Source organism: Bufo bufo, chromosome 4 (assembly GCF_905171765.1).
Source record: "Bufo bufo chromosome 4, aBufBuf1.1, whole genome shotgun sequence".
Taxonomy (NCBI): Eukaryota; Metazoa; Chordata; class Amphibia; order Anura; family Bufonidae; genus Bufo; species Bufo bufo.
In genome coordinates, this window is record NC_053392.1 from 582,671,819 (window position 1) to 582,699,575 (window position 27,757).

General features: G+C 45.2%; 1 protein-coding gene across 1 annotated transcript in view; it reads right to left on the bottom strand.

The window, feature by feature from the left end:
* Positions 1–414: 414 nt before the first annotated feature.
* PACC1 (proton activated chloride channel 1) overlaps positions 415–27,757 on the bottom strand; it is a 48,238-nt gene continuing 20,895 nt past the window's right edge. The window contains exons 5-8 of the mRNA XM_040430398.1: positions 21,671–21,813; positions 6,116–6,260; positions 5,785–5,892; positions 415–4,100 (exon numbers count right to left, since the gene is read on the bottom strand). Of these exons, the coding sequence (XP_040286332.1) occupies positions 3,939–4,100; positions 5,785–5,892; positions 6,116–6,260; positions 21,671–21,813 (558 nt within the window). The 3' untranslated portion in view covers positions 415–3,938. The remainder of the gene's footprint in view (positions 4,101–5,784; positions 5,893–6,115; positions 6,261–21,670; positions 21,814–27,757) is intronic.

A 27,757-nucleotide genomic window follows, 5' to 3' on the forward strand; every position in this document is an offset into this window, starting at 1 on the left:
GACTGCAATGGTAATTTATTGCAATCTATGGGCGAAGCGATCAGATGATCACATGTTCAAATCCCCTGAGGGGTCTTAAAAATTTTTTTTTTTTTTAAAGAATTCAAATCATCTCTTTTCACCATATTGAAAAAATAAAACAAGAATAAAGATCATGGTTATCTTTACATCCCAAAATGCCTGAATATAAAACTTATTTATCCCATATGGTGAACGCTGTAACAAAACAAAAAAAAACCATCAAAATGACTTATTCACAGTTATGTGATCGCTCACCTGCCAAACAAGTGATCACTTCAGTGATCAAAGTGATTTCTTTAAGTATTAAAACACAAGAAAAACTATATAAATGTGGCATTGCTGTAATTGTACTGGCCCAGAGAATGAAGGGTAAAGTTCAGTTTTACCGCATTGGGAAAGCCGTAAAAACAAAAACTATGGTGGAATCTTTTTTTCCCCAATTCCACCCAAAATTGGTATTATTTTCAAGCTTCCCACTACATCCTATGCAATATTAAAAATGATGCCACTAGAATGTACAACTTGTCCCGCAAAAAACAAGCCCTCATACGGCTATGTGATCGAAAAAATAAAAAAGTTATGGCTCCGGGGAGACATGGAGTAAAAAATTAAAAAAAGAAAAAGAAAATTGCTCAATCAGGAAAGGGTTGAACTCTGTAACAAAGTAATGGATCCCCATAAAGATATATTATGAATTAATTAGCACTGAAGTTTTTACCTATTTTGTTTTAACCCCTTAGTGACATTGTGCTTTAATCACCGAGCCATTTTTGGCCATTTCCTATTTGTGTTGGTTAAACGAGTGTACATTTATGTTTTTATGTTATAAGATGATTTTTTTTGTCTATGACACACTGGGGATATTAAAAAAAAAAAAAATCATTTTACACAGTTTTTTTAGTGTCAGAGTAAAAACAATTTCAAGATTCTATCAATTTAAAAAGCAAACTTTCAATTAATTATCAGTATCATAAATGTCAATTTTATATTTTTGTTTGCTACAGTGTAACATTTATTTTGACAGATCATGACCTAGTTAGTGGAATTGTGTCTGGATGGGGAAGTCGAACACGTTGGCAGGACATAATAAATTTTTATTATTTTAATATAATTATTCTACCTCTTTTGTTTTATGTTCATTTTCTGTATTTTTTGTGTTTTAGTTTGTAACTCAGATTGTCAAAAAGACAAAAAAAAAAAATCAAAAAAAAAATAAAAATCACAGATTTACTTATTTTTACACTGCCTATTTCTCTTACATGTCCTTAATTCTGTTGCGGTCATCTCCCTATACCAGGGATCAGTAGCATTTGTCACTCCAGCTGCTGTGAAACTACAACTGCCAGCATGCAAACATGATCGGCTCTTCTTCTAACTCCCACAGACGCAAGTGAAGCATTCTGGGAGATGTAGTTTCTCAACAGCTGGAACGCCGGAGGTTGCCGACACCAGTGTGTACAGGTGCATCTCATTAAATTAGAAAATCATCGAAAACTAAATTTTAGAAATTTAATTCAAAAAAGGAAAACTCATATTCTACAGATTCATTACACACAGCGTGATCTATTTCAAACATTTCTTTTAATGTTGACGATTGTGGCTTACAGCTAATGAAAACCCAAAAGTCAATATCTTAGAAAATTAGAATATTGTGGAAAAGTTCAATATGACACTCATGATGTCCCACTGTAATCAGCACAACACACCTGAAAAGGTTTCCTAAGCCTTTAAATTGTCCCTCAGTCTGGTTCAGTAGGCTACACAATCATGGGGAAGACTGCTGACTTGACAGTTGTCCAGAAGACAGTCATTGACACCCTCCACAAGGAGGGACAGCCACACAATGTCATTGCTATAGAAGCTGGCTGTTCCTATACTGCTGTATCCAAACATATTCATGGTAAGTTGAGTGGAAGGAAAAAAAAAAAAAAAAGTGTGGTAGAAAAAGTTGCAAACAATAGGGACAACTGCAGCCTTGAAAGGATTGTCAAGTTAAGGCCATTCAAGAATTTGAGGTAGATTGACAAGGAGTGGACTGCGGCTGAAGTCCGTGCTTCAAGAGCCACCACACACAGACGTATAGAGAACATGGGCTACAACTGTCACATTCCTTGTGTCAAGCCACTCATGACCCAGAGACAATTTGAGAAGACTCTTACCTGGGCTAAAGGAGAAGAAAGACTGGACTGTCGCTCAGAGCTCCAAAGTCCTGTTTTCAGATGAAAGTAATTTTTGCATTTCATTTGCAAATCAAGGTCCCAGAGTCTGGAGGAAGAGTGGAGACGAGCACAGTCCAAGCTGCTTCAGGTCCATGTGAAGTTCCACAGTCAGTGATGGTTTGGGGAGCCATGTCATCTGCTGGTGTTTTGGGTCCACTGTGTGATCAAGTCCAATGTCAGCGCAGCCGTCTACTAGGAAAGTTTAGAGCTCTTCATGCTTCCTTCTGCTGACAAGCTATATGGAGATGCGGATTTAATTTTCCAGCTAGACCTGGCACCTGCCCACACTGCCAAAAGTACTAATACCTGATTTAATAACCACATTATCAATGGGCTTGATTCGCCAGCAAAATCGCCTGACCTAAACCCCACAGACAATCTACGAGAGACCCCAGACCCAACAACGCTCTATCAAAGCAACCTGGGCTTCCATAACACCTCAGCAGTGCCACAGGCTGATCGCCTCCAGGCCACGCCGCGTTGATGCGCAATTCATGCAAAAGGAGCCCCGACCAAGTATTGAGAGTGTATACTGTACAGACTTTTCAGTGGGTCAGCATTTCTGTATTAAAAATATATTTTTTAATTGCTCTTATATAACATTCAAATTTTCTGAGCTACTGACTTTTGGGTTTTCATTAGCTGTAAGCCATAATCATCAACACTAACAGAAAAAAAACGCTTGAAATACATCCTTCTGTGTGTAATGAACATGTAGAATACACAAGATTCACTTTTTGAACTGAATTACTAAAATAAATAAAGTTTTTGATATTCTAATTTATTGAGATGCACCAGTACATTGCAAAGGCTGAATATCAGCAGAATGAATTGACACGCCGCGAACTTACAATCTGCACTTGCAGAGCAGATTTTTTCCCCCACAGCGCGAGGATGACATTTGTTACAAACTCATCCACTTTGCAGCTACTGTAAAATGCTGCAGAATTTTTTCCTGCAAATTCGGACCGAAAATGTGCAGCAAATCAGCTTAGTGAGAACAAACCCTAACCAGGGTTATCCTAACAGTCCCGTTTACAAAAGCAACTGTGATAACTTGACGGTATCACACAATTTACTTGCGCTGTGGATCATGTGATCGCCAGGATCAGCAGAGGCGCTGCTGCTACTACTGTATACACGGCGGTCATTGTGTGCTGTGTATGTAGAGATGGAGCAGGCAGAATGGTAAAAAGAATATATATATATGCCCCTGACGAAACAGGCAAAAAAATCTGCCTACTCCTCTGGGTGCCTCGCTATCTTTGACGGCGGGCACCTGACCTGTGGTTGCACAATCCCCTGTGCAGCCGCTATTCTACAGCAGCGTTTAATGGCGCAGCAGAAATCCCCTATAAACACAGGTTTATACTAGGAAGTTGCTTTAAATAGTCCCTAAATCCAATTTTGTTACTTTTTTTTTTTTTTTTCACACCACCAAGAACCATAGACCTTTAGTGAGGTTTCTCTAGAGATTCAAAGACATTTTCACTGTCTTCCCCTACGGTGGTCCGACACCACAACTAAATGTAGAAAACATTCCTACCGTTCACATCTACGGAGTAATGGCGGCACAGGCCCCCTGAAAATCTGCTATTCCTATATTAATCAAGACAAAGAATAAGTTCAGGGGCATTGTCCAGACGCTGGTCCAGCAGCTCCATCGATGCCCAGACCATAACAAAGTGGCGTCCTGGTTCAGCTTATGTGGTTAAGCTCCCGCACCCGCTTCTTCAGGTGCCGCTTGCGGATTTTGATCATCCACTTCACGCTGAGTTTGGCAAAGTCTGCAGCTTTAAATAAAACCAGGAAGACTCCGCAGAGCAGCGCGATCATGCTCCAGGGGTTGGCAGCTATGATCTGCAGGCCAAAAATAAAATAAACAAGGGAAAGAAGAGAGACAAGTAAATCACGGGGTACAAGAAGCAGATGTACAGGGTCTGCTCTAGAGGGACTGTGCAGAGTGTGTGGAGGCGGCATTCTGCTCCGCCACCTGCCAGTGACATCATTGCTGGCGGCCGGATCTACTAAATAGCGGTAATGGGTGTTAGCCTGTGGTTTATTCATACGTTATGTAGTAATTTCAACGGTACGTCTTATGCAACTAAGTGGCCGCCCCTTTAACGGTGACCGCCTAACAGTGACTTTCACAGTGGCAGTCCCTTTCACAGTGGCCGCCCCTTTAACGGTGACTTTCACAGTGGCCGCCCCTTTAACAGTGACTTTCACAGTGGCCGCCCCTTTAATAGGGACCTCCACGGTGCCCGCCCCTTTAACAGTGAACTTCCCAGCTCCCGTTTGTTTAATAGTGGCCCCTGCCCCCCATGCATGTAGCAGTGTAGTTGTGCCATCATACATCATATGACTGACTATTTCAGGACCTGCGAACTGCTAAAACCTGTGATCAGTTGTTATGGCAACCTCGAGTAGGACCTGCAAGCTTCTATTGGCTGATAAAGGACATGTGACTGTGTGTATGGCAGTTAGGATTTAAGTGAAAGACTTGCAGGCTTGTATTGGCTAATGCAGGTAATTTTTTGGGAATATCTTGGGAACGGTACGTCCTAGAGAGCAGAGACCCCCGCAAGATTTCTTTCCAGGTAGCAAGGGATGTGTATACCAAGTTTCGTTGAAATGGATGGTTGCGTTTTTGAGTTTTCATGAAACACACACACACTATATTATGGCCACCAGCAACCTGTCCTAGGATGCGAGCAGGACTGGTTATATCCACTTGCAGAGTGCCTATGCCGGACTACCATATATTGTAGAGCAGTGTAATGATGTGATCCTGCATACGACATGCCATCATGGCTGAGCAGCCTGACAGGAACACTCACCAATATGCAATATATGCAAGTGCCAGAGCGTAATGTGTAGTGAGGCCCCGTCCCCTCACCCCCTGATCTTTAGGAGCCACTGTGGACCTAATAAGTGTTAGACTATCAGGTAAATTATCCCCCATTAACAATTAGTGCATTGTTTGACAAAACCTGCAGTTTCGGACATCAATCTAATGTGTATGGGTAGCTCCTGACAGGTAACGTTGGGGTAGAGAAGGGTCATCTGCAGTCTCATTGTTCCTCTGCCAGCTACCTCTATGGACAGCTCTATGGTAAGTCGACGCTCCTAGGCCCCAATTTAGAATCTGTAAAAAAGTGCCTGCCTACCACTTATCATGACAGTCTGGGTACGACTGTCACCTCTGCACTCCCTATAGCCATGCCTCTAGCCCTACGTGACCTAATGGAAGAGACTAAAGTGAAGAAGAATTTGCTTTCAGATAAACCCCTCAGAGCAATGTTCCTGCATACATCTACATTCGGTGAATCCTACTGAAGGTCCAAGGCTGCATTCACAAACAGTTTCTGACACAACCCAATGACTTCAGTGGGATCTGTCAGGTTTCTGCGGGGCTGCACTATCCTATCCATACGTAAGAAGTTCTAGGAAACCTACTACTGGACCTATACATCTTCTTGCCAAAAACACTGGACATAAATGCCAAGGTCGTCATCTTCTGGAGTGAACGTTGGATACTCACGTCCTGAATCTCTTGGATGTACGGATCCTTCCATTCAAAAACCACAAAGAATAACTGGTCTCCCTTTTGCGTCACCTGCCTCCGATCAATGTAGTTGACGAAACTGGTCTGTGACGAGAACAGACGTTATAATGAATTGTGATTATAGTTATCATTGTGGTCTGTGGTGATGCCTACGAGTAGAGGGATCACCACAACTTCATCTTCCATGTCCCCTTTGGGACAAAAGGTTATCAGTGACCTTGTACCCCTCACAATAACTCCCACCAGGTCACTTTTTTTTAACCACAGGTTCATATTGAAGTCGCTGCAGGATCACACTCGAACCAACCTCTTGCTTGAACTCCACCGACTGGCTCCCGTCCTCCTCAGTCGTCTTTACCAAGGACATTTTCACCCAAGTCCGGAACCCCCCAGAGAATTTCCAGCTAGAGAAGGAGCTCTCGCAGTCCTGCATGAATTTTGTCTTGTTGTCACTGTGTAAAAAAGAAAATTAGTTTCAAAGAACATCCTATGATGTCCCTACCGTATCTGTAGTATCTTAAAGGGTATGTCCATTTATTATAACAATGTTATTGCCTTTATGATAAAAAAATTTAAGACGTTTTTGAGACCACAGCTCCCGTGCAGACCTAAGCCGTTTCAGACTTCACCCAAAACCTGTAGTATGGTTCTCCGGTCATACTCTCCACCCAATTTATTGCTTATACACATTTTTTTTTTTAAGTTGGGCTGTTTACCCCCGAACAGGAGCTCCACACAGGTTGGTGTCTTGGAGGCGGCCATCATTTTTACAGTCAGGACTAGCGATTGGCTGGTCTCCAAGAGGTCAAGGTTCTGTAATACTTGGTCCTATAGTCATTACATCATGGAAGGCCACCTACATTTACAAAACAGCCCGCATGTACACCCAGGGGCAATGTAGATCCTCCTGCTCATTTCAATGCAGATCACGGCCTCTGAACATATTCCCATAATCCTATATAATAAAAGCCCCGTGTGCGTGCTGTGTCCGGGTGTGTGTGCTGATTTTTACACTGGGCATGCGCAGGGGGCGACCAATCAGGACACCGCGCGCTGCACCGCCAACAAACCCCTTCTGGCCCCTCTGCCATGGCACTCACAGCCCAGCAACTTCTATTCCCCGCGGGCTCTGTGAGGAGAAGAGTGGCAGCTGGGGGCGGCTCCGTGGTCCGGCTCTCAGTGCTGGCGGCTGACTGCCACACAAGATGGGCTCCTGTCTTCCTCTCCGCTCCCTACCTCAGTCAGAGCTGCAGACTGTGGAGCGGAGATGCCGGCGACAAGGGAAGAAAAACCGGTGTCTTCCAGCTCCATCATCCCTTCCAGCTGACACCCCGCTCCTCCCAAATAGCTCCAACAACGGGGTGCACAGAAAATCACCCCTATTACCAGCACCTCCCTGGCACCCAGGCACCACTCTCTGAGATTTGATAGACAGCTGACGCAGCCAATTAATTACCGCCTCCATAGAGACCAGACGCTGCCTCAAACACCTATAGAGGCGTGGCTACGGGGTTTCAATGACAGACCTGGACCAATCGCTGGAGAGGTGTGTCGGGAGTGCCAATGAGCCAATCGGAGGCGGGATGAAATTTAAGGGATGATGTCATCTCGAGCATGGTGAGGTTGCTTAAAGGGAAGGGGCATCAGTGGGTGGGGGGTGATGCCGGGCAGACAGGGGGATTATTAAGAGAGGAGGCTAAGATGACAAGAAAATAGGATATCATTTCATTTTTCTCTGAATAGATGATCTTGACCATGTTCCATTTCATTTTAAAGGAAAGGATGGCTGAGACCTCGCCATGTGATGATTGGGTGGCACGCTGGTGTGACAGTGTGCGGGTGGCGTGTGGAGCGTCTTATGCCGTTTGGTCGACGCGCATGCGCAGTTTAATTATCGGCACATGGACACGGAGCACGCACACAGGGCTTTTATTATTATAGATTGTGTTTGAGGGAATCAATGGTACAAGCTCTCTTATAATAAAAGCCCGTGTGCGTGCTCAGGGCTGCGTGTCTGTGCTGATAATTTAACTGCGCATGTGCGGCGAGCCAACCAATCACACGGCGCTCCACAAGCCTCCCGCACCACCGACGCCTGCGTACCGCCCAATAACCACCGCCGATCGCAGGTTATGGTGTGCTCTCCATGTCAGAGCGCTGCCATTACTGTCCGTGCATCACACAGTCCCAGCACTCCCAGCCACCAACAGCAGTCTCAGCCACCAGTCAGTGCCAGCAGTCTCAGCAACCAGTCAGTGCCAGCAGTCACACTGCCAGCAGTCTCAGCCACCAGTCAGTGCCAGCCTTTAGTTAGTGCCACAGCCACCACAGTTCCAGCATAGTGCCACCAGTCAGTACCAGCCGTCTCAGCCATCAGTCAGTGCCACAGCCACCATTCACAGTGCCAGCAGTCTCCGCCACCAGTCAGTGCCAGCAGCCACCAGTCACAGTGCCAGCAGTCTCTGCCACCAGTCAGTGCCACAGCCACCATTCACAGTGCCACCAGTCAGTGCCAGCAGCCACCAGTCAGTGCCAGCAGTCTCTGCCACCAGTCAGTGCCACAGCCACCATTCACAGTGCCAGCAGTCTCAGCCACCAGTCAGTGCCAGCAGCCACTAGTCACAGTGCCAGCAGTCTCTGCCACCAGTCAGTGCCACAGCCACCATTCACAGTGCCAGCAGTCTCTACCACCAGTCAGTGCCACAGCCACCATTCACAGTGCCAGCAGTCTCAGCCACCGCCAGCTGTCCCCTTGCCATTTAATATAGACTGTTCCTACTAATGTTTATGCACTATTGTTCTAGCGCCAGTTATTGTAACGGGCTTAATGTCTAGTTTACTGTATATTAGTAAATGCTAATTAAAGGGCTTGCAAATATCCACCAATTATATAGATTATGGTCTGCTCATTATAAGTGGCTCAATGTCTTTCCTCAGGATAGGTCATCAATATCAGATCATTGGAGGGGTCCAGCTACTGGCACCGCTGCCAATTTGAAGTTTGAACAGGCCACTGCGCCGCCGCCTTTTCCTGGGCCAGTGATGTCATGTTCATCGGTCACATGAACTTGGCGCAGCTCAGTCCTATTCAAGTGAACGGGACTGAGGTGCAATACCAAGCACAGCCACTATACAATGTACGGCGCAGTACTCACAGGAGCAATGCAGCCTTCTCAGATGGCTGATCGGTGGGGGGGGGGGGGGGGGGGGGGGGGGTCAGACACTGGAGGATAGGTCATCAATATTAAACACCCTAAAAATCCCTTTAATGGATTTATTTAACCACCGCCCTAGGACAAGCATGTCCTCTAACAGTTTAATCTGTACATCCCCCCAATATCTGGACTGAAGGCCGAGCAGACACAGATCATGGACTCTCAGATGCAACCAGAAGTCTCTCTGATTCGGTTTCCTTAGAGAATGATCCACTCTGGGGTCGCTGCTCACAGACCGGAGCAGCAGTTGCAACGGGCGCCGCTCTTCTTTAATTGTTTCTATGAGGCGACTCACTCGCTATTTCAGTCTCCACCGTCGGTGGTTTCAGGATAATAGAAATAACTGTTCGAAGCTCTGGAATGCGGATAATTGTTGGAGAATGATCAACAAGAGCAGCCATATTTATGGTCACCGCTCTATAAATATTGAGTAAGCCTTTTGGATAAAACAAATTCCTCAAAATGCCTCGGCTCATTAGCATTTATTAATGCCTCAAGATGCCTCCCACCCGCCTCCCACCCACCCCCCAGGATAGCAGCCTCGGACGCCACATTCCATACTGACAGCCTGAAGCATCAGCCCTTAGGTCGGCCGTACGCACGAGATGCCCGCCAGCCGCAGTCCCATTTGGTCAACAGCTGTTCCGATTCCCCCCCTATACATGACCGGTTCAGCCAAGTGTGCAGATGTCCTGGCAATGGGGTGTGATACACAAACATGCCGGGTCCTCCAGAGTGAAAGACGCTCTCTGCCACCATTCTCATTTAGCTAAGGCTAGGTCTACACGAGATGGATTTTTCTGCGACTGTCGCGTCGCAGTATGTCGCAGTGCGACACCATAGACAAAATGTTGCGTGACAAATGTTGCAGTGTTGTTGTGCCCTACTGTCGCACGACACATGTTGCCGTCGTGTAGACCTAGCCTAAAAGAGGAGGGTCCTGTATAGCGAGTCCCCCATTCTATTAAAGGGCATCTGTCAGCAGATTTCTCCCTATGACACTGGCTGACCTGTTACATGTGCGCTTGGCAGCTGAAGACATCTGTGTTGGTCCCATGTTCATATGTGCCCGCAGTGCTGAGAATAATGAAGCTCTAATATATGCAAATGAGCCTCTAGGAGCAATGGGGGCGTTACCATTACACCTAGAGGCTCTGCTCTCTGCAAACTGCTGAGCCTTCTGCACTTTGACAGGACAAGGCTTGATCACATTTACACTGCCTGGTCTTATCAACCATAGTGGAGAGAGCAGCAGTTGCAGAGAGAGCAGAGCCTCTAGGTGTAATGGTAACGCCCCCGTTGCTCCTAGAAGCTCATTTGCATATATTAAAACATATTTCTCAGTAATGCGGGCACATATGAACATGGGACCAACACAGATGCCTTCAGCTGCCAAGCGCATGTAACAGGTCAACCAGTGTCATGGGTACTAATCTGCTGACAGACGCCCTTTAAACGAAGAGCACTGTCAGATTCCTTCTGTTCTGCTGATTCAAAGGTTTCTCCCTCCATCAAGATCTATGGCTCCGTTTCAGAAAAATCACGTCTATTCTCATATGCAAATGAGCTCTTTGGTGCAACGAGGGCGGCACCCTTGCACCTCATCACACCAAAAGCTCTACCCTGTATTGTGGACAGCATCCACCCCAGCGGTGTAATCTCTCCTGGCCTTGTGTTCTCAAACCTGTGCCGTCGCCTCGGGAACTGGCGCACGCACAGTAAAGCCCTGGCGCTCGACAGGGCTGCACAATACAAATCACTTCAGCCCCGTAAGGGTAAATGCACACATTCAGGATTTGTGTGTGGAGAATCCGCACTGAAGTCCGGAGGTGTTCACAGGGAAATCCGTGCGGATTTAAATGCAGATTTTACTCTCCCCGCGGAAGTGAATGGAGAAATTCCGGTCAAGAAAAATAAAATAAATTGACGTGCTGCAGATTTTAAAATCCGCACCGCAGGTCAAAATCCGCATGGAAAAAAAATCTGCATCGTGCACATGAGAACTTCAAATTCTCATAGAATACAAAAGTACATGACCTACGGTGCGGATTTTCCGCACGCAAATCCGAACACAATCCTGATCGTGTGCACTTAGCCTGAAGCACCAGGGCTGTACTACGCATGCGCCAATTCCTGAAGCGACAGCGTGAGAACACAAGGCCAGTCGAGATGACATCATCAGCCTGACCCCGTCACTCACAGCTGGTTTAATACTGAGATATGTCCTGACAGATTCCCTTTAACTCAGAATTCCCCAACAGGGTATCTGAAAAGGTCTTCCCTTAACCAGACATCCCCTAAAGGGGACCTGTCACATCGCCTGACTTGTCCGTTTTATTGACTACTTGCATTCCCCGTGTAACAACAATTCTTTTCATATTACCATGTTGTGCCATTCCTTTATTATTCCTACTAGAAGCTACAAATGAATTACTAGCAGTTTTCAGTGAAGGTTCAATAAAGATGGGTGTGCCTTCACAGTCTGATATTATTCAATCAGTACTGCCAGTGTCAGACTGTGCGGGGACACCCCCCAACTGGTAACACCCCTCTGGACCTTTATTACAGACTGCTGGCAATTCAGTCAAACTTCTAATAGGAATAATAGTTGTAGGATTTTACTGCAAAGTAGTAGCTACTAAACCAGGCATGTCCGGAGAGGTGACGGCCCTCTCTAGGTCTCCGCTGAGGTCTCGCTAAACACTTGAAGGTGGAGCAGTCGGATGACGAGGAGCGATACGCGGAGATGTTTCCATAGACATCAGTAACTGCCCTGAACAATAGAGACGCTCTGTTATCCGGCTCATCGCGCCAATAACCTAATGCCTTAGATGAGGAACCTGTGCGTGCGCCGAACAAAGAGCTCATTCAGACGCCGATCACAAGGACACATTGTCTGTGCCGTCTCATTACCCAGAGAGAGACGCGGGGACACCAAGTTGTGCAATATCTGCATTATCTATAACCAGCCGCCCTTTAACCCATTACTTGACCGCTTATTATAGCTGAGAATCCATGTGCATTATATGTACAGAGTCTGAGTTACATTGAGAGCGGTCTTTAAAAATTCTGCTGCTAGACTTCACATCTCTCTGCAGCCCCTGCTGTCTTAGTCTCTGCATAGTGCATTGCAGGAGATTTAGCCTTTTGAGGCCACGTCTTCACCTAAAATGATGACGATTCCCAGCTGCACCATCAAGTGCGGCAAATACAGAAAGGTTTGCGCAGGGTGTGAAGCTGGGGAGCCTTGCTACAGATTTTGTACCAGGACCCTCAAGTTAGATTCTGTTCATATTTGCATTATGCTTTTTCCATCAGGGAAGTTTTTTATTTTATTTTATTTTTTTATGCAAGACTGGCAGTTTCTAATCTTGCGATTCTCGATACCTAAACCACGATTTGTATTTTCAAGTTTTGATATGGCCAGTTTCCTTAGTGGGACTGTCTTTATGGAAGCTTTAATCAAAGAGGCACAAGATAATTTTTCAGAAAAGGAGATCCCCGGTCTTTCCTCATCTGTCACGTGTAAGCTAGCATTTAATAAGCTGTATACAGGCTTTAAAGAAAACCTAAAAATCGTGGTGGGAGATTAGGTCTTTACAACATCAAATTGTTCCTAGGGGCCTACGTATCCCGATTAGTCCAGGAGATCGTATCTCTTCCCCTACGTTGAAAAAACGTTGAGAACAGGAACTTACCCGGAGGGAGTTCACGCAATCTTACGGATCCTCTTAGAAAGAGCCTTGTTTGAGAAAACTTACGAGAAACGACGTGACCTTGAGACAGCCTTGAAGTTTGAAACCGATTTGGATTTCAAAAAACAGGGAGGCATCTCTCCAGACGTCAGTAGAGAGGTTCCAAAACCTTCTTAAAGAACGAAAACAGACAATTCGTTAAGGATCTGAGTGATTTCCGGGAAAATAAGGCCTATCGATTGTAGAAGAAAGGGGTTAACCTTTCTGCGTCTGAAATCTCTTCTTCAGAGGTGGAATTCTCCGACAGAGAGGTCACTAATAAAGGTGACCAGGCCGGCCCTAAAAAGGGATCAGCGAATTACAAAAGCACTAAGACGCCCCCTCCATCGAGTTACGAGAATATAGATATCTTTCAAACAACTGGTAACTTCCGATCTCGAGAAGTTGAAAGACCTTCCCCCCCTCATACCGTAGGCATCTGTCTACTTTAGAATTAGAAGCCTCGAGAACGCTGGAAAGTCACAGATCCATAATTATTAAACCATCAGATAAGGGTGGAAACCTTGTCATCATGGATCATGACAATTACTGTAGAATGTGTTTGGACCTTCTCAAGGACAAAAATGGCTATCAGATATTACAAAGTGACCCCACCGATATATTTCAGGTGGAACTCCGGTCTGGAGAAAAAGTTCATTAGTGAGGCTGAATATCACTTTAGGTTACCTGTTACATCACAAATCTCCACCTTTTACGAACTTTCCAAAGTCCATGAAGGGACAAGTCCTTTAAAAGGTCGCCCGATAGTATCAGGTGTGAATTCCTTAATGGGGTTCTCCGAGCTTTTAATCCTCAGGATAGGTCATCAATATCAGATCAGCGGGAGTCTGACACCCGGCCACCCCGCCGATCAGCTGTTTGAAGAAGAGGAGAGCGCCGTGCCAGCGCTGCCTCCTCTTCTGCTGTTTACCTTCTCGCCGTCGCCTCTGCAGCGGTGAGCAGGTGTAATTACACCCAAGCCGTCCTATTCATTTCAATAGGACGGATCGCTCCTATACACTTGTATAGAAGCGATCCGTACCATTGAAAGGAATGGGACGGTTAGGTGTAATTACACCTGCTCACCGCTGCAGATGCGACGGCGAGAAGGTAAACAGTGAAGAGGAGGCAGCGCTGGCACGGCGCGCGCCTCCTCTTCAAACAGCTGATCGGCGGAGTGGCCGGGTGTCAGACTCCCGCTGATCTGATATTGATGACCTATCCTGAGGATAGTTCATCAATATTAAAAGCCCGGAGAACCCCTTTAACCACCTCCCGACCGCCTAACGCAGGGATGCGTCCTGCGGGCAGCCAGGTTATTCCTCCTGGACGCATATACGCGTCATCTCACGAGAGCCGAGATTTCGCGTGAACATGCGCGCGCAGCTGAGAAGTTGATCTACAGCCTGCCAGCAGCGATCATTCGCTGGCAGGCTGTAGATGCTTTTTTTTATAACCCCAAAAAGGTATATTAGACGCTGTTTTGTTAACAGCGTCCAATATACCTGCTACCTGGTCCTCTGGTGGTCCCTTTTGCTTGGATCGACCACCAGAGGACACAGGCAGCTCTGTAAGTAGCACCAATCACCACACTACACTACACCCCCCCCCCCCCTGTCACTTATTAACCCCTGATCACCCCATATAGACTCCCTGATCACCCCCCTGTCAGGCTCCATTCAGACGTCCGTATGTGTTTTGCGGATCCACGGACACCTGCAATGTGCTTTCCGCATTTTGCGGATCCGCACATTGCCAGAACTATATAGAAAATGCCTTTTCTTGTCCGCAATTGCGGACAAGAATAGGACATGTTCTACAGGCTCTACAAAAAACGCAGTGTTCAGTTCGCCCCACCGCAGTGACAGAATTTTTTTTTTCTGATCACTGCAAAAACACAGTAAAATCGCTGCGGCGCTATAAAGATCACTTTTGAGGGGCATGGCGAGTTTTTTATTTTGTTGACAAAAAATAAAATCTTACATGAACTCACCATGCCCCTCACGGAATCCAAATGCGTAAAAATGCCCTGTGAAATCCTAAAGGTACTCATTGGAATGTGGGCCCCTTTGCGCATCTTGGCTGCAAAAAAGTGTCACACATGTGGTATCGCCGTACTCAGGAGAAGTAGGGCAATGTGTTTTGGGGTGTATTTTTACATATACCCATGCTGGGTGAGAGAAATATCTCTGTAAATTGACAACTTTGTATAAAAAAAAATTAAAAAAGAGTTGTCATTTACAGAGATATTTCTCACACCCCAAAACACATTCCCCAACTTCTCCTGAGTACGGCGATACCACATGTGTGACACTTTTTTGTAGCCTAGGTGCGCAAAGGGGGCCTAAATTCCAATGAGTACCTTTTAGGAGGGCATTTTTAGACATTTGGATTCCAGACTTCTTCTCACGCTTTAGGGCCCCTAAAATGCCAGGGCAGTATAAATACCCCACAAGTGACTCCATTTTGGAAAGAAGACACCCCAAGGTATTCCGTGAGGGGCATGGCGAGTTCGTGGAATATGAGACTTAAGAAAAAAAAAAAACTTCTATGAACTCGCCATGCCCCTCACGGAATACTTTGGGGTGTCTTCTTTCCAAAATGGGGTCACTTGTGGGGTATTTATACTGCCCTGCTATTTTAGGGGACCTAAAGCGTGAGAAGTAGTTTGGAATTCAAATGCGTAAAAATGCCCTGTGAAATCCTAAAGGTACTCATTGGAATTTGGGCCCCTTTGCGCACCTAGGCTGCAAAAAAGTGTCACACATGTGGTATCGCCGTACTCAGAAGAAGTACGGCAATTTTTTTTATACAAAGTTGTCAATTTACATAGATATTTCTCTCACCCAGCATGGGTATATGTAAAAATACACCCGAAAAAACACATTTCCCTACTTCTCCTGAGTACGGCGATACCACATGTGTGACACTTTTTTGCAGCCTAGGTGCGTAAAGGGGCCGAAAGTCCAACGAGTACCTTTAGGCTTTACAGGGTTGCTCACAATTTAGCCCCGCCCAAAATGCCAGAACAGTAAACAGACCCCACAAATGACCCCATTTAGGAAAGTAGACACCCCAAGGTATTCACTGAGGGGCATAGTGAGTCCGTGGGAGATTAAAAAAAAATTTGCCAGAAGTTAGCAGAAATGGAAACTTTATTTATTTTTTTCCTCAGAAAGTGTCATTTTCCACTAACTTGTGAAAAAAAATTAAATCATACATGCCCCTCCGCGAATACTTTGGGGTGTCTTCTTTCTAAAATAGGGTCCTTTGGGGGGTATTTATACTATCCTGGCATTCTAGCACCAAGAAACATGACAGGTGCTCAGAAAGTCAGAGCTGATTCAAAATGCGGAAATTCACATTTTTGTACCATAGTTTGTAAACGCTATAACTTTTGCGCAAACCAATAAATATACACTTATTGGATTTTTTTTTATCAAAGACATGTAGAACAATAAATTCTGCCACAAACTTGTATAGAAATGTAATTACTACTTTTTTTGAGAAAATTGCGGTCTATTTTGATTAAATATCAGAAAAACGAAAAATGTCAGCAGCAATCAAATACCAACAAATGAAAGCTCTATTAGTAAGAAGAAAAGGAGGTAAAATTCATTTGAGTGGCAAGTTGTATGACTGAGCAATAAACCGTGAAAGTAGTGTAGGTCAGAATTGTAAAAAGTGGTCTGGTCATTAAGGGGGTTTAAGCTAGGGGGGCTGAGGTGGTTAAGGAATTCACACCTGATACAGTCCTGATCAAAAGTTTAAGACCACTTGAAAAATGGCAAAAAAATCATATTTTACATTGTTGAATCTTAACAAGGTTCCAAGTAGAGCTTCAACATGCAACAAGAAGAAATGGGAGTGAGACAAAAAAAAATTTTGAGCATTCAATTAATTGAAAATAACGATTAAACTGAAACAGGCTGTTTTTCAGCTGATCAAAATTTTAGGACCACATGCCTTTAAAAGGCCAAATCTGTGCAAAGATGTGGATTCATTGTCATTTTCTGTCAGGTAGTCACACGTTGTGATGGCAAAGGCAAAAAAACTCTCCCTTTTTGAACGTGGTCGGGTTGTTGAACTGCATAAGCAGGGTCTCTCACAGCGCGCCATCGCTGCTGAGGTGGGACGCAGTAAGACAGTCATTTGGAATTTCTTAAATGATCCTGAGGGTTATGGAACAAAAAAGTCAAGTGGAAAACCCAAACAAATTTCATCAGCACTGAGCCGGAGGATCCAATTGGCTGTCCATCAAGACACTGGACGATCCTCGACCCAAATTAAGGCCCTTACTGGTGCTGACTGCAGCCCCAAAACCATCAGACGGCATCTGAGACTGAAGGGCTTCAAAAACAAAAAACGTCTTCAAAAGACCTCGTCTCCTTGAACGCCACAGAACTGCTCGTTTGGACTTTGCAAGAGAGCACCAAACATGGGACATTCAAAGGTGGAAGAAAGTTTTATTCTCTGGTGAGAAAAAATTTAACCTTGATGGTCCTGATGGTTTCCAACGTTACTGGCATGACAAGCAGATCCCACCTGAGATGTTTTCTACGCGCCACAGTGGTAGGGGCGCCATAATGGTCTGGGGTGCTTTTTCCTTCAGTGGAACAATGAAGCTTCAGGAAGTGCTCCAGATGTTGCAGAGAGCATTCCTCATGACTGAGGGCCCTCGTCTGTGTGGTAACGACTGGGTTTTTCAACAGGACAATGCTACAGTACACAATGCCCGAAGGACAAGGGACTTCTTCCAGGAGAATAACATCACTCTTTTGGCCCATCCTGCGTGTTCCCCTGTTATAAATCCAATTGAGAACCTTTGGGGAAGGATGGCAAGGGAAGTTTACAAAAATGGACAACAGTTCCAGACAGTAGATGGCCTTCGTGCGGCCGTCTTCACCACTTGGAGAAATGTTCCCACTCCAAAAAAAGTTTTGTCTCACTCCCATTTCTTGTTACATGTTAAAGCTTTACTTGGAACCTTGTTAAGATCCAGCCATGCTAAATATGATTTTTAACATAGGTATAGAAGGTGTAGCAGCACTAAAGGGTATACTGGCCTTAATGTGGTGGTGCACGCGGTGTTGAACGCCAGTCCGTAGCGTCCCTCCAAGTATGCGACCAAAAAAATAGTAGAACCGCAGCACTCTTGTCTCAATAATTCCTTTATTCCATCAAATCCATGCTACGTTTCGACCTGGACGGTCTTTTTCAAAATATGATTTTTAGCCATTTTTCAAGTGGTCTTAAACTTTTGATCAGGACTGTACTATCGGGCGACCTTTTAAATGGACAAACTCACCACTACCATTTTTAGAAAACCCACGGCAACTAATGCAATCCTGCATTGGCAAAGCCATCATCCTGTTCCCCAGAAAAAATCATCCCGAGAGGCCAGTATTTGCGGGTACGAGGGAACTGTTCCAACATGGATTATTTCCATTTGGAATCAAAAAAATTATATAAAACAGATTATTGGACAGGGGATACACCAGGGCCACTCTGAGACAGGCGTTTCAACACTCATCGGCCATAAATAGGGAGACCTTACTTTCCCCAAAAAAATCTGTAGAGGGTGAACAGACGCAGACCCGCCTCATCTCTACGTTCGATGCGGCTAATGTAGAGGTGAAAACGTTTTTTAAGAAGCTGGCCAATACTACGGATGGACCCCAATGTGGCACAAAAGATCTCTCCCCATCCCAGTATAACATACCGAAGGGGCAGGAGCATAAGGGATCGACTGGTACATAGCCACAATGTCCCTCCTGCGGCACTTGGGACGTGGCTGGACAGTCGACCTGTGGGCATGTTTAGATGTGGGACTTGCAAAGCATGTGCGTTCATTAATGTATCTAAAACAATCACATGCTCAACAACCAATAACATTTTCACCATCCGTGATTAACTGTAGGAGTAAGGCTCCATTCACACGTCCGTGGTGTGTTGCGGACCCGCAAATTGCGGATCCGCAACACACCCGCCCGGCACCCCTATAGAAATGCCTATTCTTGTCCGCAAGCTGCGGACAAGAATAGGACATGTTCTATCTTTTGCGGAGCTGCGGACCTGAAGATCGGGGCCGCGCTCCGCAAATGCTGACAGCACACTGTGTGCTGTCCGCATCCATTCCGTCCCCATTGAAAATGAATGGGTCCGCACCCGTTCCGCAAAATTGCGGAACGAATGCGGACCCATTTGCGGACGTGTGAATGGAGCCTTAAGGGGTTATTTATATGTGTCAGTGCCCCTGTCCCAAGGATTATATCGGGAAGACTTTTAGGGAGCTTAGAAAAAGGATACACGAGTATGTCAATGGTGTCAGGAAGAAAAACATCAATCATGTAAACGAATACCATGGTGGGAACCCCCAAGTCCTAAAATTCTCAGCTCTGGAGCTTGTCCCCGTCTCCCCCAGAAAGGGAGATTGGGACAAGAGAATTCTCCAGAGGGAGGCGGAATGGATTTAGAGATGCAGATCACAGTCACCCTCTGGCCTCAATGAGAGGTCGACTTTTACCCGTTTCATATAGTTTATCACTGTGTCTGGTGTTTTTGGAGATTACTTTGTAATTGGTCTTCCTTTTTGATTTGATACCTCTTCTTCTGTATATAAACTATAGCCCCAACTGGTCAGGAATGCGAAAAGCATTCGTATTAATTTATATTAGGGTGACAACAAGTTGAAGCACCCCGCTTGTTCTTCTCAAGCTGACTATTTTTTAGTTCAGGTGACCTACGACTGTTGTGCGTGCCCATCCGGTGCGGCATTTTTCTGGGATATTTTTAACTGTAGGAGGGCACAATGCTTTTGAAGAAGGGAGACTGATTCCCTGTTGCATGAGCATAATGTAATGGCTCATGGTATATAAGAAAATGCGGATGTTTTTCTTCTGCCTGCCTTTGTCTTATCTGCTATTATCTTCTGCCTGGCACGGCAGTTTTATTGAAGGCGGTCTCTCAGCGTAACGAAGCAAACATTGCCTCCTCAGATGCCCCTTCTTTTCCATATCTCGGCGTTGTTGGAGCATATGTCGGGCACCGATGCCGGAAGTGGAGACACGCCGTGCGCTCCACAGATCGGAAGCGCCTTCACCTATGCGGTGAGACGCGCGTGGGTGCTGCTATTTAAACCTCCACAGCACGGGCATGCCCCACTGCCGCATCAAGCACCTGGCAGCAAGCAGTCCGATTTTGAATGGGGCACATCACTTGTAAGTTCACAATCCTGCACTATATGCTTCCACCATTTATAAGCATGTATTTAGCAGACACATACATCTGTTGTCTGTCATTTGTAGGTGGTATCTTCTCCCTTTTACAGCGGGGAACATGTGATGTATTCAGCTTCTACCATAAGGTCTGCCTTTCCTGTCTTATCTTCTAAATAAGTATGGTATCTATATTTGAATGTTATCAGCTACTATCCCTTGGATAAAGTATGTTACCAACATTACCTATATGTACTCCGCTATTATCGACTCCCTGAGGAACCCAGGAAGGAAAGAAACGCGTTGGGTGTTCTTTCCAACTAATTATTATCAAGGGGCACTTTTTTTTTACTATCTTGTCTATCAATCCTCTACCCCAGGGGAGTTTTTACCTTGTAGGGCCTCCTAGGGTTAGACAGGGTAGGTACGAGGACAGGGAAACTCCACAATCAGGGATTGTCCCTGGGCTGAGGCCTAGTTAGGGCTTGTACGGGGAAAGTTTTTTCATTTCTTTCCCTGGCACTTTTCATTGCCCCAGGCCTCCTATTTCTGACATTACTATTGCCCCTATCTAAGCCATCTATACACTTCATCATTTTGACTACCTAGTGGATGTTACAAGCTCAGTGGTAGTTGGGCTAAATCTCTGCCCATGAATATATAATCTCATCCGCCTTGGTATATAGGGCGATTTTAATCATATCTTTATTAAAAAGTTAAGCTTTAAAGGGTCCAAAAATAAGTTATTTTTATGTTTATGTACTTTTTCTAGAAGGACACCAAAACCATCCCTATTGCTATCTACTCTTAGTGTTTTGCAAACCATGACAGACCCCATTAAATGGGTTTTCCAAGATGTTAATACAGATGAGCTATCCTCTGGATAGATCCTCAGTATCTGATCAGTAGGGGTCTGACACCCAGAACCCTGCCAATCAGCAGTTTGAGAAGGCAGCGGCGCCATGGCTTTCTCTCTGATTTTCCTAGGCCGAGTGACGACGCGTTCATCAGTCACATGACCTAGGCGTAGCTCAACCGCATTGAAGTGACTGGGGCTGGGCTGCGATACCAAGCACAGTCACTATACAATATGTCCGGCGCCGTGCTTGGTAAGCCGTGAGAAGGCCGTGGCGCTACTGCAAATGCTGGTGCCTTCTCAAACAGCTGATCGGCTGAGTTCCTGGGTGTCGGACCCCCACTGTTTAGATACTGATGATCTATCCTATAAAAGTCTAAAGGGGGTCGTATAGGTTGCTCATCGGTCAAGCGAATGAGGCTGAGCGCAATACCAAGCGCAGCCACTATAAAATGTGCGGCGCTGTGCTTAGTGACCTGAGAGAAGGCTATGGTGCTACTGCGAGCACCGGTGCCTTCTCAAACAGCTGATCAGCAAGGGTCCTGGGTTTCAGACCCCCACTGAGCAGATACTGATGACCTACCCGGAGAATAGGTAATCAGTTAAAATATCTCAGAAAACCCATTTAAATGTCAATGGGAACTGTCCAGATCCATCCTAGATCAGAACCATCATATCCGTCAGGGTTATGAACCGTAGCCATGACGCTAGTGTGAACAGAGCCAAGAAAAGCATATAACACTAATGTAATCAAGGTAAGTGATCTGGCATGGTTGCGTCCACCCTCATTATTGTACGATGGTCGGTCCTGACTGTAATGTTTGTCAGGGGGACACGCACCTGGCTAGGAAGTTCTTGTAGGAAGAGAAGAGCAGATAGTCAATGGCGCTGAAGTCTTGTTCAGTTTCGTTCAGATGGAACTGCAGGAAAACCAGTTCTCTCTTCCACACTTCCCGCGGCCCTTTAACAATAAGGGCGTGCTTCTGGAAAGAGAACATCAAAAAGGTTACCGCGCCTATAAGAAGTATTCACACCCCACCTCCTTCACTTGTTTAATGCGTCACCACTTTCATTTAGGCTTTTGACATCTAAAATACTGCTCAATATCAAAGTGAAATCACAAGAACGTGATCTACTAAATACGGACTTGAAGGGGTTGAATCTTTCTGCATTAGATATGTTCTATATATGTACACGCCCGTACGCTATGTCTGTAGAACGTGGGGGTCTGAAGGCTGCAACCCCCTCCAACCCAGCCCAACCATAGGTAAAGTGTACGGAAATGTAAGGGAAATATCCTGATTTCCGCTTTGCCAGTGTTTTAGTCACTTCATTCCAGTGATAAATAAGCAATATACAATTCATTATAATTTGTGGTAAAAAAACTACAGTATTTTTCTCCCCATAAGACACACTTTTGTCCCCTCAAAAGTGGGAGGGGGGGAGGATTTCAGTGCGTCTTATGGGGCGAATACTAATAAGCGCTGCCAGCATCTGTACTCAACGGTTCCTGGTCTTCCTCGGCTGCTCGCCCTGCAGAGACCGCGCACAGCATGAGGATGTCGAAGCTTTGGGACCACACACTTTGCAGCATCGGGTCACAGCGCGCGGCAGGAAGAACAAGAAGAGACAGAGCTGGATGACAAGAACGCTAGCGGAGTCTGGAGTGGGAAAGGTAAGTTGCTTTATTTTTTTTTCTCCGATTTGAGCATGGGAGTCTGAATGGGGGTCGTTCACATTAGGTTCTAATCTGAGGTCTGATTGGGGGACTTCTAATATGGAAGTCTGATTTGAGTTCTTGTTCACATTGGGGGCTTGTTCTGAGGTCTGATTGGGGCTCTGAGCTTCGGTGCGATTAGCATTTTTTTTTCTTATTTTGCTCCTCTAAAATATAGGTGCATCTTATGGGCAGGTGCGTCTTATAGGAAGAGAAATGCGGTACTTTAAAAATGCAATAGAAACTCACAATGAAGTCGTCTATCTCTATCAACATATAAAAAAGAGAAAAGGTCACTGCAATGATCGCTGTTATACAGCCCTCCTTCTACATGACATGCACTATATTTGCTTATCGTGGTCAGTGCTGCCCTCTAGTGTTTTTCAACTGTAAGGGATAAATAAAGCGAGCAATTTTCCAGTTTTTAGATACAGAATAAACATGCATAAAAAGTTGAGTAATTTTGTAAATGACTGGTTGATTTGACCCTGAGTTACAGTCAGTATTATAAGGGCTCATGCACACAGCCGTAGTTTCAGTCCGCACCCGAGTCACATTTTTGCGGCTCAGATGTGGACCCATTCATCTCAATGGGGCTGCAAAAGATTCTTCTAGCCCCATCCCTGGCAAACATACGGTATATGACGGAAAGGAGTATTTTAGATTCACATTGTGCTGCTAAAAAATAAAAAAGTGAAAGGCGCATAACTTTTTCCCCATTTTTTTTTTCATTTTTCCCCGGTATAAAAAAAAAAATGTAATGACCTAAAATAAAAGTTACAAAAATAAAGCCCCCATGTATCACATTTATGAACCGAAAAGAAAAATAAATGATGATACAAAAAACAAACAAAAAAAGAAACAGAACATGCACCTGGTCAAGAAGGGGGGTAGATGGTCAGGTCTTGAACTGGTTAAAGGGGTTTTCCAAGAGTTTTTTTCTGGATAGGTCATCAGTATTTGATCGGTGGAGGTCCAACACCCCCAATCAGCTGTTTGAGAAGGCAGTGGCACTCACAATAACACCACGACCCCTCAGCTCACCAAGCACAGCACCGTACATTGTATAGCGGCTGTGCTTGGTATCGCAACTCAACCCATTCACTTCTACGGGGCTGCGCTGCGCTTAGACCATGTGACCGATGAACGTGACATCACTGACCTAGGAAAAGCTGGAGAAGGCTGCGGCACTACTGTGAGCACAGATGCCTTTTCAAACAGCTGGTCGGCGGGGGTGCCGGGTGCCGGACCCCCACTGATCAGATACTGATGACCTATCCTATCCTATTTTGCGGAACAGAATTGTAGACCCGTTCACTTCCGGGTCCACAATTCACTTTACCCATTCACTTCCGGGTCCGCAATTCCGATCCCGAAAAAAATAGAACATGTCCTATTCTTGTCCGCAATTGCAAGACACCGGCGATGTGCGGTCCGCAAAATGTGGAACGCACATTGCCGGTGTCTGTGTTTTGCGGATCCTTGGATCCGCAAAACACACACGGATGTGTGAATAGACCCTTAACATCTCGGAAAACCCCTTTAAATAACAGACTGAAAATACAGCCATGTGCACTAACCAAGAGAATTTGTGGGGAATGCAAACACCGCTGATACAGGAGAAATCAATATTTCAAAAGAGGGAACCAACACTAAATTTAAGTAGCTCTGGGTGGAGTGACACTCCAGGGCTGGCTCCTAGCATCCTACTCCGGGATAGAGCCCCGAGTATCCCTGTTCTTGGGGGCGATCCTGCCGAGCAGTACGTGAGGGTTTGGGCATTAGCTGGCAACTGTCTGCTGAAGACAACCCTTGAACCTACTGACATGATATACATGTGTTCTTGGCTACAGGCGTTTGTGTTATTTGTGTATTAACTAAGGCAAATGGTGCCCAGTTACTTAAAGGGGTTGTCCAATATAATTAAAAATGTCAGACAACCCCTACAACTGCTTAAAATAAAAAAAAAATATAAAAACGCTTGAGGGCAGTGATTGGCTGCAGGGGGGTCACACGCTATATCCTGAGATATCACCGTGAACTTCAACATCGAGCAGATCGTTTTTTTTTGTTGTTTTTTTAAAGCAATTGTAGGGTTTGTTCAAGATTTTTAATCATCTTGGACAACCCCTTTAAGAGTGCAATCTACATAATGCATACTTAATTATGAACTGGGATATGTGTTGGCGATGTTCACACTACTGTGCTATTTTTCTAATTAATATTTTCTTCTATTTTATTTCTCTGTTTTGTATAAACTGCAGATCACAAATTCTATGCTGATTAACCTCTTATTTCTAGCTTTAACCCGTAGAGGACAAGCGCTGTAGACGTACTGCAGGCCGATCGGGCGGGTGCAGGAGCTGCGCCTGCCCGATCAGCGGCACGGACCCAGTAGTCACTGACAGCCGGGCCCCTACTTCATACGCAGGCATCGATGAAACCACCGATGCCGGCGTATTAACCCCTTGTATGCCACGGTCAAAGCTGACTGCCGGGGGTTTGCGAGAGTATGGGTTCCCTCCGCGTGCCTGCGGTGCAGTGACAGGGACCCGCTGGCAGAGAAGGCAGCCCGATGCCTTCCACGGAAGCCTGTGAGATCCAGCCCCTTAGACTGGGTCTCACAGGCAGGCTGTCAGCATAAAAGCTGTATTGTAATGCATTGCAGAGGGGGGGGGGGGGGGGGGGGGGTCAGACCCCCAGAAGTTGAAGTTTCAGAGTGGGACAAAAGTGTAAAAAAAAAAATAATAGTTTCAAGAAAAAAATAAATAAAAAGTCCCTTTACCATAGTAAAACACAAAATATAAAAAACAAAAACTCAGACGTATTGGGTATTGCCGCATCCGTAACGAATGGCTCTACAGGGTGGGCCATTTATATGGATACACCTTAATAAAATGGGAATGGTTGGTGATATTAACTTCCTGTTTGTGGCACATTAGTATATGTGAAAGGGGAAACTTTTCAAGATGGGTGGTGACCATGGTGGCCATTTTGAAGTCGGCCATTTTGAATCCAACTTTTGTTTTTTCAATAGGAAGAGGGTCATGTGACACATCAAACTTATTGGGAATTTTACAAGAAAAACAATGGTGTGATTGGTTTTAACGTAACTTTATTCTTTCATGAGTTATTTACAAGTTTCTGACCACTTACAAAATGTGTTCAATGTGCTGCCCATTGTGTTGGATTGTCAATGCAACCCTCTTCTCCCACTCTTCACACACTGATAGCAACACCGCAGGAGAAATGCTAGCACAGGCTTCCAGTATCCGTAGTTTCAGGTGCTGCACATCTCGTATCTTCACAGCATAGACGATTGCCTTCAGATGATACGAGATGTGCAGCACCTGAAACTACGGATACTGCAAGCCTGTGATAGCATTTCTCCTGCGGTGTTGCTATCAGTGTGTGCAGAGTGGGAGAAGAGGGTTGCATTGACAATCCAACACAATGGGCAGCACATTGAACACATTTTGTAAGTGGTCAGAAACTTGTAAATAACTCATGAAAGAATAAAGTTACGTTAAAACCAATCACACCATTGTTTTTCTTGTGAAATTCCCAATAAGTTTGATGTGTCACATGACCCTCTTCCTATTGAAAAAACAAAAGTTGGATTCAAAATGGCCGACTTCAAAATGGCCGCCATGGTCACCACCCATCTTGAAAAGTTTCCCCCCTCACATATACTAATGTGCCACAAACAGGAAGTTAATATCACCAACCATTCCCATTTTATTAAGGTGTATCCATATAAATGGCCCACCCTGTACATCACATGCTCCACCCCATGACCTGAACGCTGTAAAAAATAAAAATACAATGAAAAACTGTGCTACAACAACCATTTTTTTGTCACCTTACATCACAAAAAATGTAATACCAAGTGATCAAATAGTCATAAGTTGCGAATTTTTCCAATTGTTTTGTAAATTTGGGATTTTTTTTTTTAGATAAAAATGAAATATTTTTGACTGAAATTTTCCACTATTATGACGTACAATGTGTCATGAGAAAATCTCAGAATGGCTTGGATAAGTAAAAGGGTTCTAAAGATATTACCACATAAAGTGAAAAAAAAACAAAAAAAAAAAAACGGCCTGGTCCTAAAGGTGAAATATGGTAGGATCCTGAAAGGGTTAGAGGGACTGACCCTGTTTTTCTGATACAGAGCACCAAACCACCTGCATATACATAGATTTATAATATAACAGAGGTTATCTGCAGTTACCACTAGGGGGAGCACTGTATAAACAGTAAGCTTCTTAGCTCCCTCTAGTGGCGGAAGCAGGTACCAGTATTAGCTCTTACTTCCATGTCTAGGCAGTCTATATGAAGTGCTGTATCAGTAAAAACGGAGCATCAACCCGTATATAGGTAGATGAAGAAATTATTTAGCACAGAATTGTGAATTAATTTTGATAAAAGCTAAAATAAAACAAGCTCAAGGGTGGACATTCACTTTCAAGGGGTTTTCCGGTATTAATGACTTTGCAGCAAGTGCCTGCCGTCTGGTCTCCGAAGATTCAGACTTACCTGCTCCAGTCCTCCTCGCTGCCTCCGCTGTGTCCATCTTCCGATCCCAACACTCTTTACAGCCCGCAGTGCATGGACATGGTCACATGCACCGCTCCAGCAGCGTTCTGCTTGTGGCCACATCACGGCTGAAGCCAGTCATTGGCTGGAACGATGTTGGGATCGGAAGATGGACACAGCGGAGGCAGCGAGGAGGACTGGAGCAGGAAAGTATGAATCTTCAGGGACAGGCTACGATTCTTATTACTTGCCAGATATTAGCAATCATACTCTAACCAGATTTTTACTTTGGATGTGTGTGGAGAAGAAAACCTAAAGGGGTTGTTCATTCCGGGAAATGCTTTCCTAGACCTGCGGTGGTGATCATACTTACCTGATCCCCGCTGCTGGGTTCCAGCTCCATTGCTGCCCCACCGACTATGCAGGTTCCGGGTTTCCCCGTTGTCAACATCTGGTGACGTGACGCCATGTCCCTCGGTCACGTGGTGCACGAGTCACAAGTCACCGATGCAGCCAGTCATTGGCTGCAGCGGTCACGTGACTGGAAACAAACCAGACACTGGCACGGACAGACCCGGGACTTGCAGAACCAACGGGGCAGTGATGGAGCTAGAACCCAGCGGGAGGGATCAAGTAAGTATGATTACCAGCGCGGGTCTATAGAGAACATC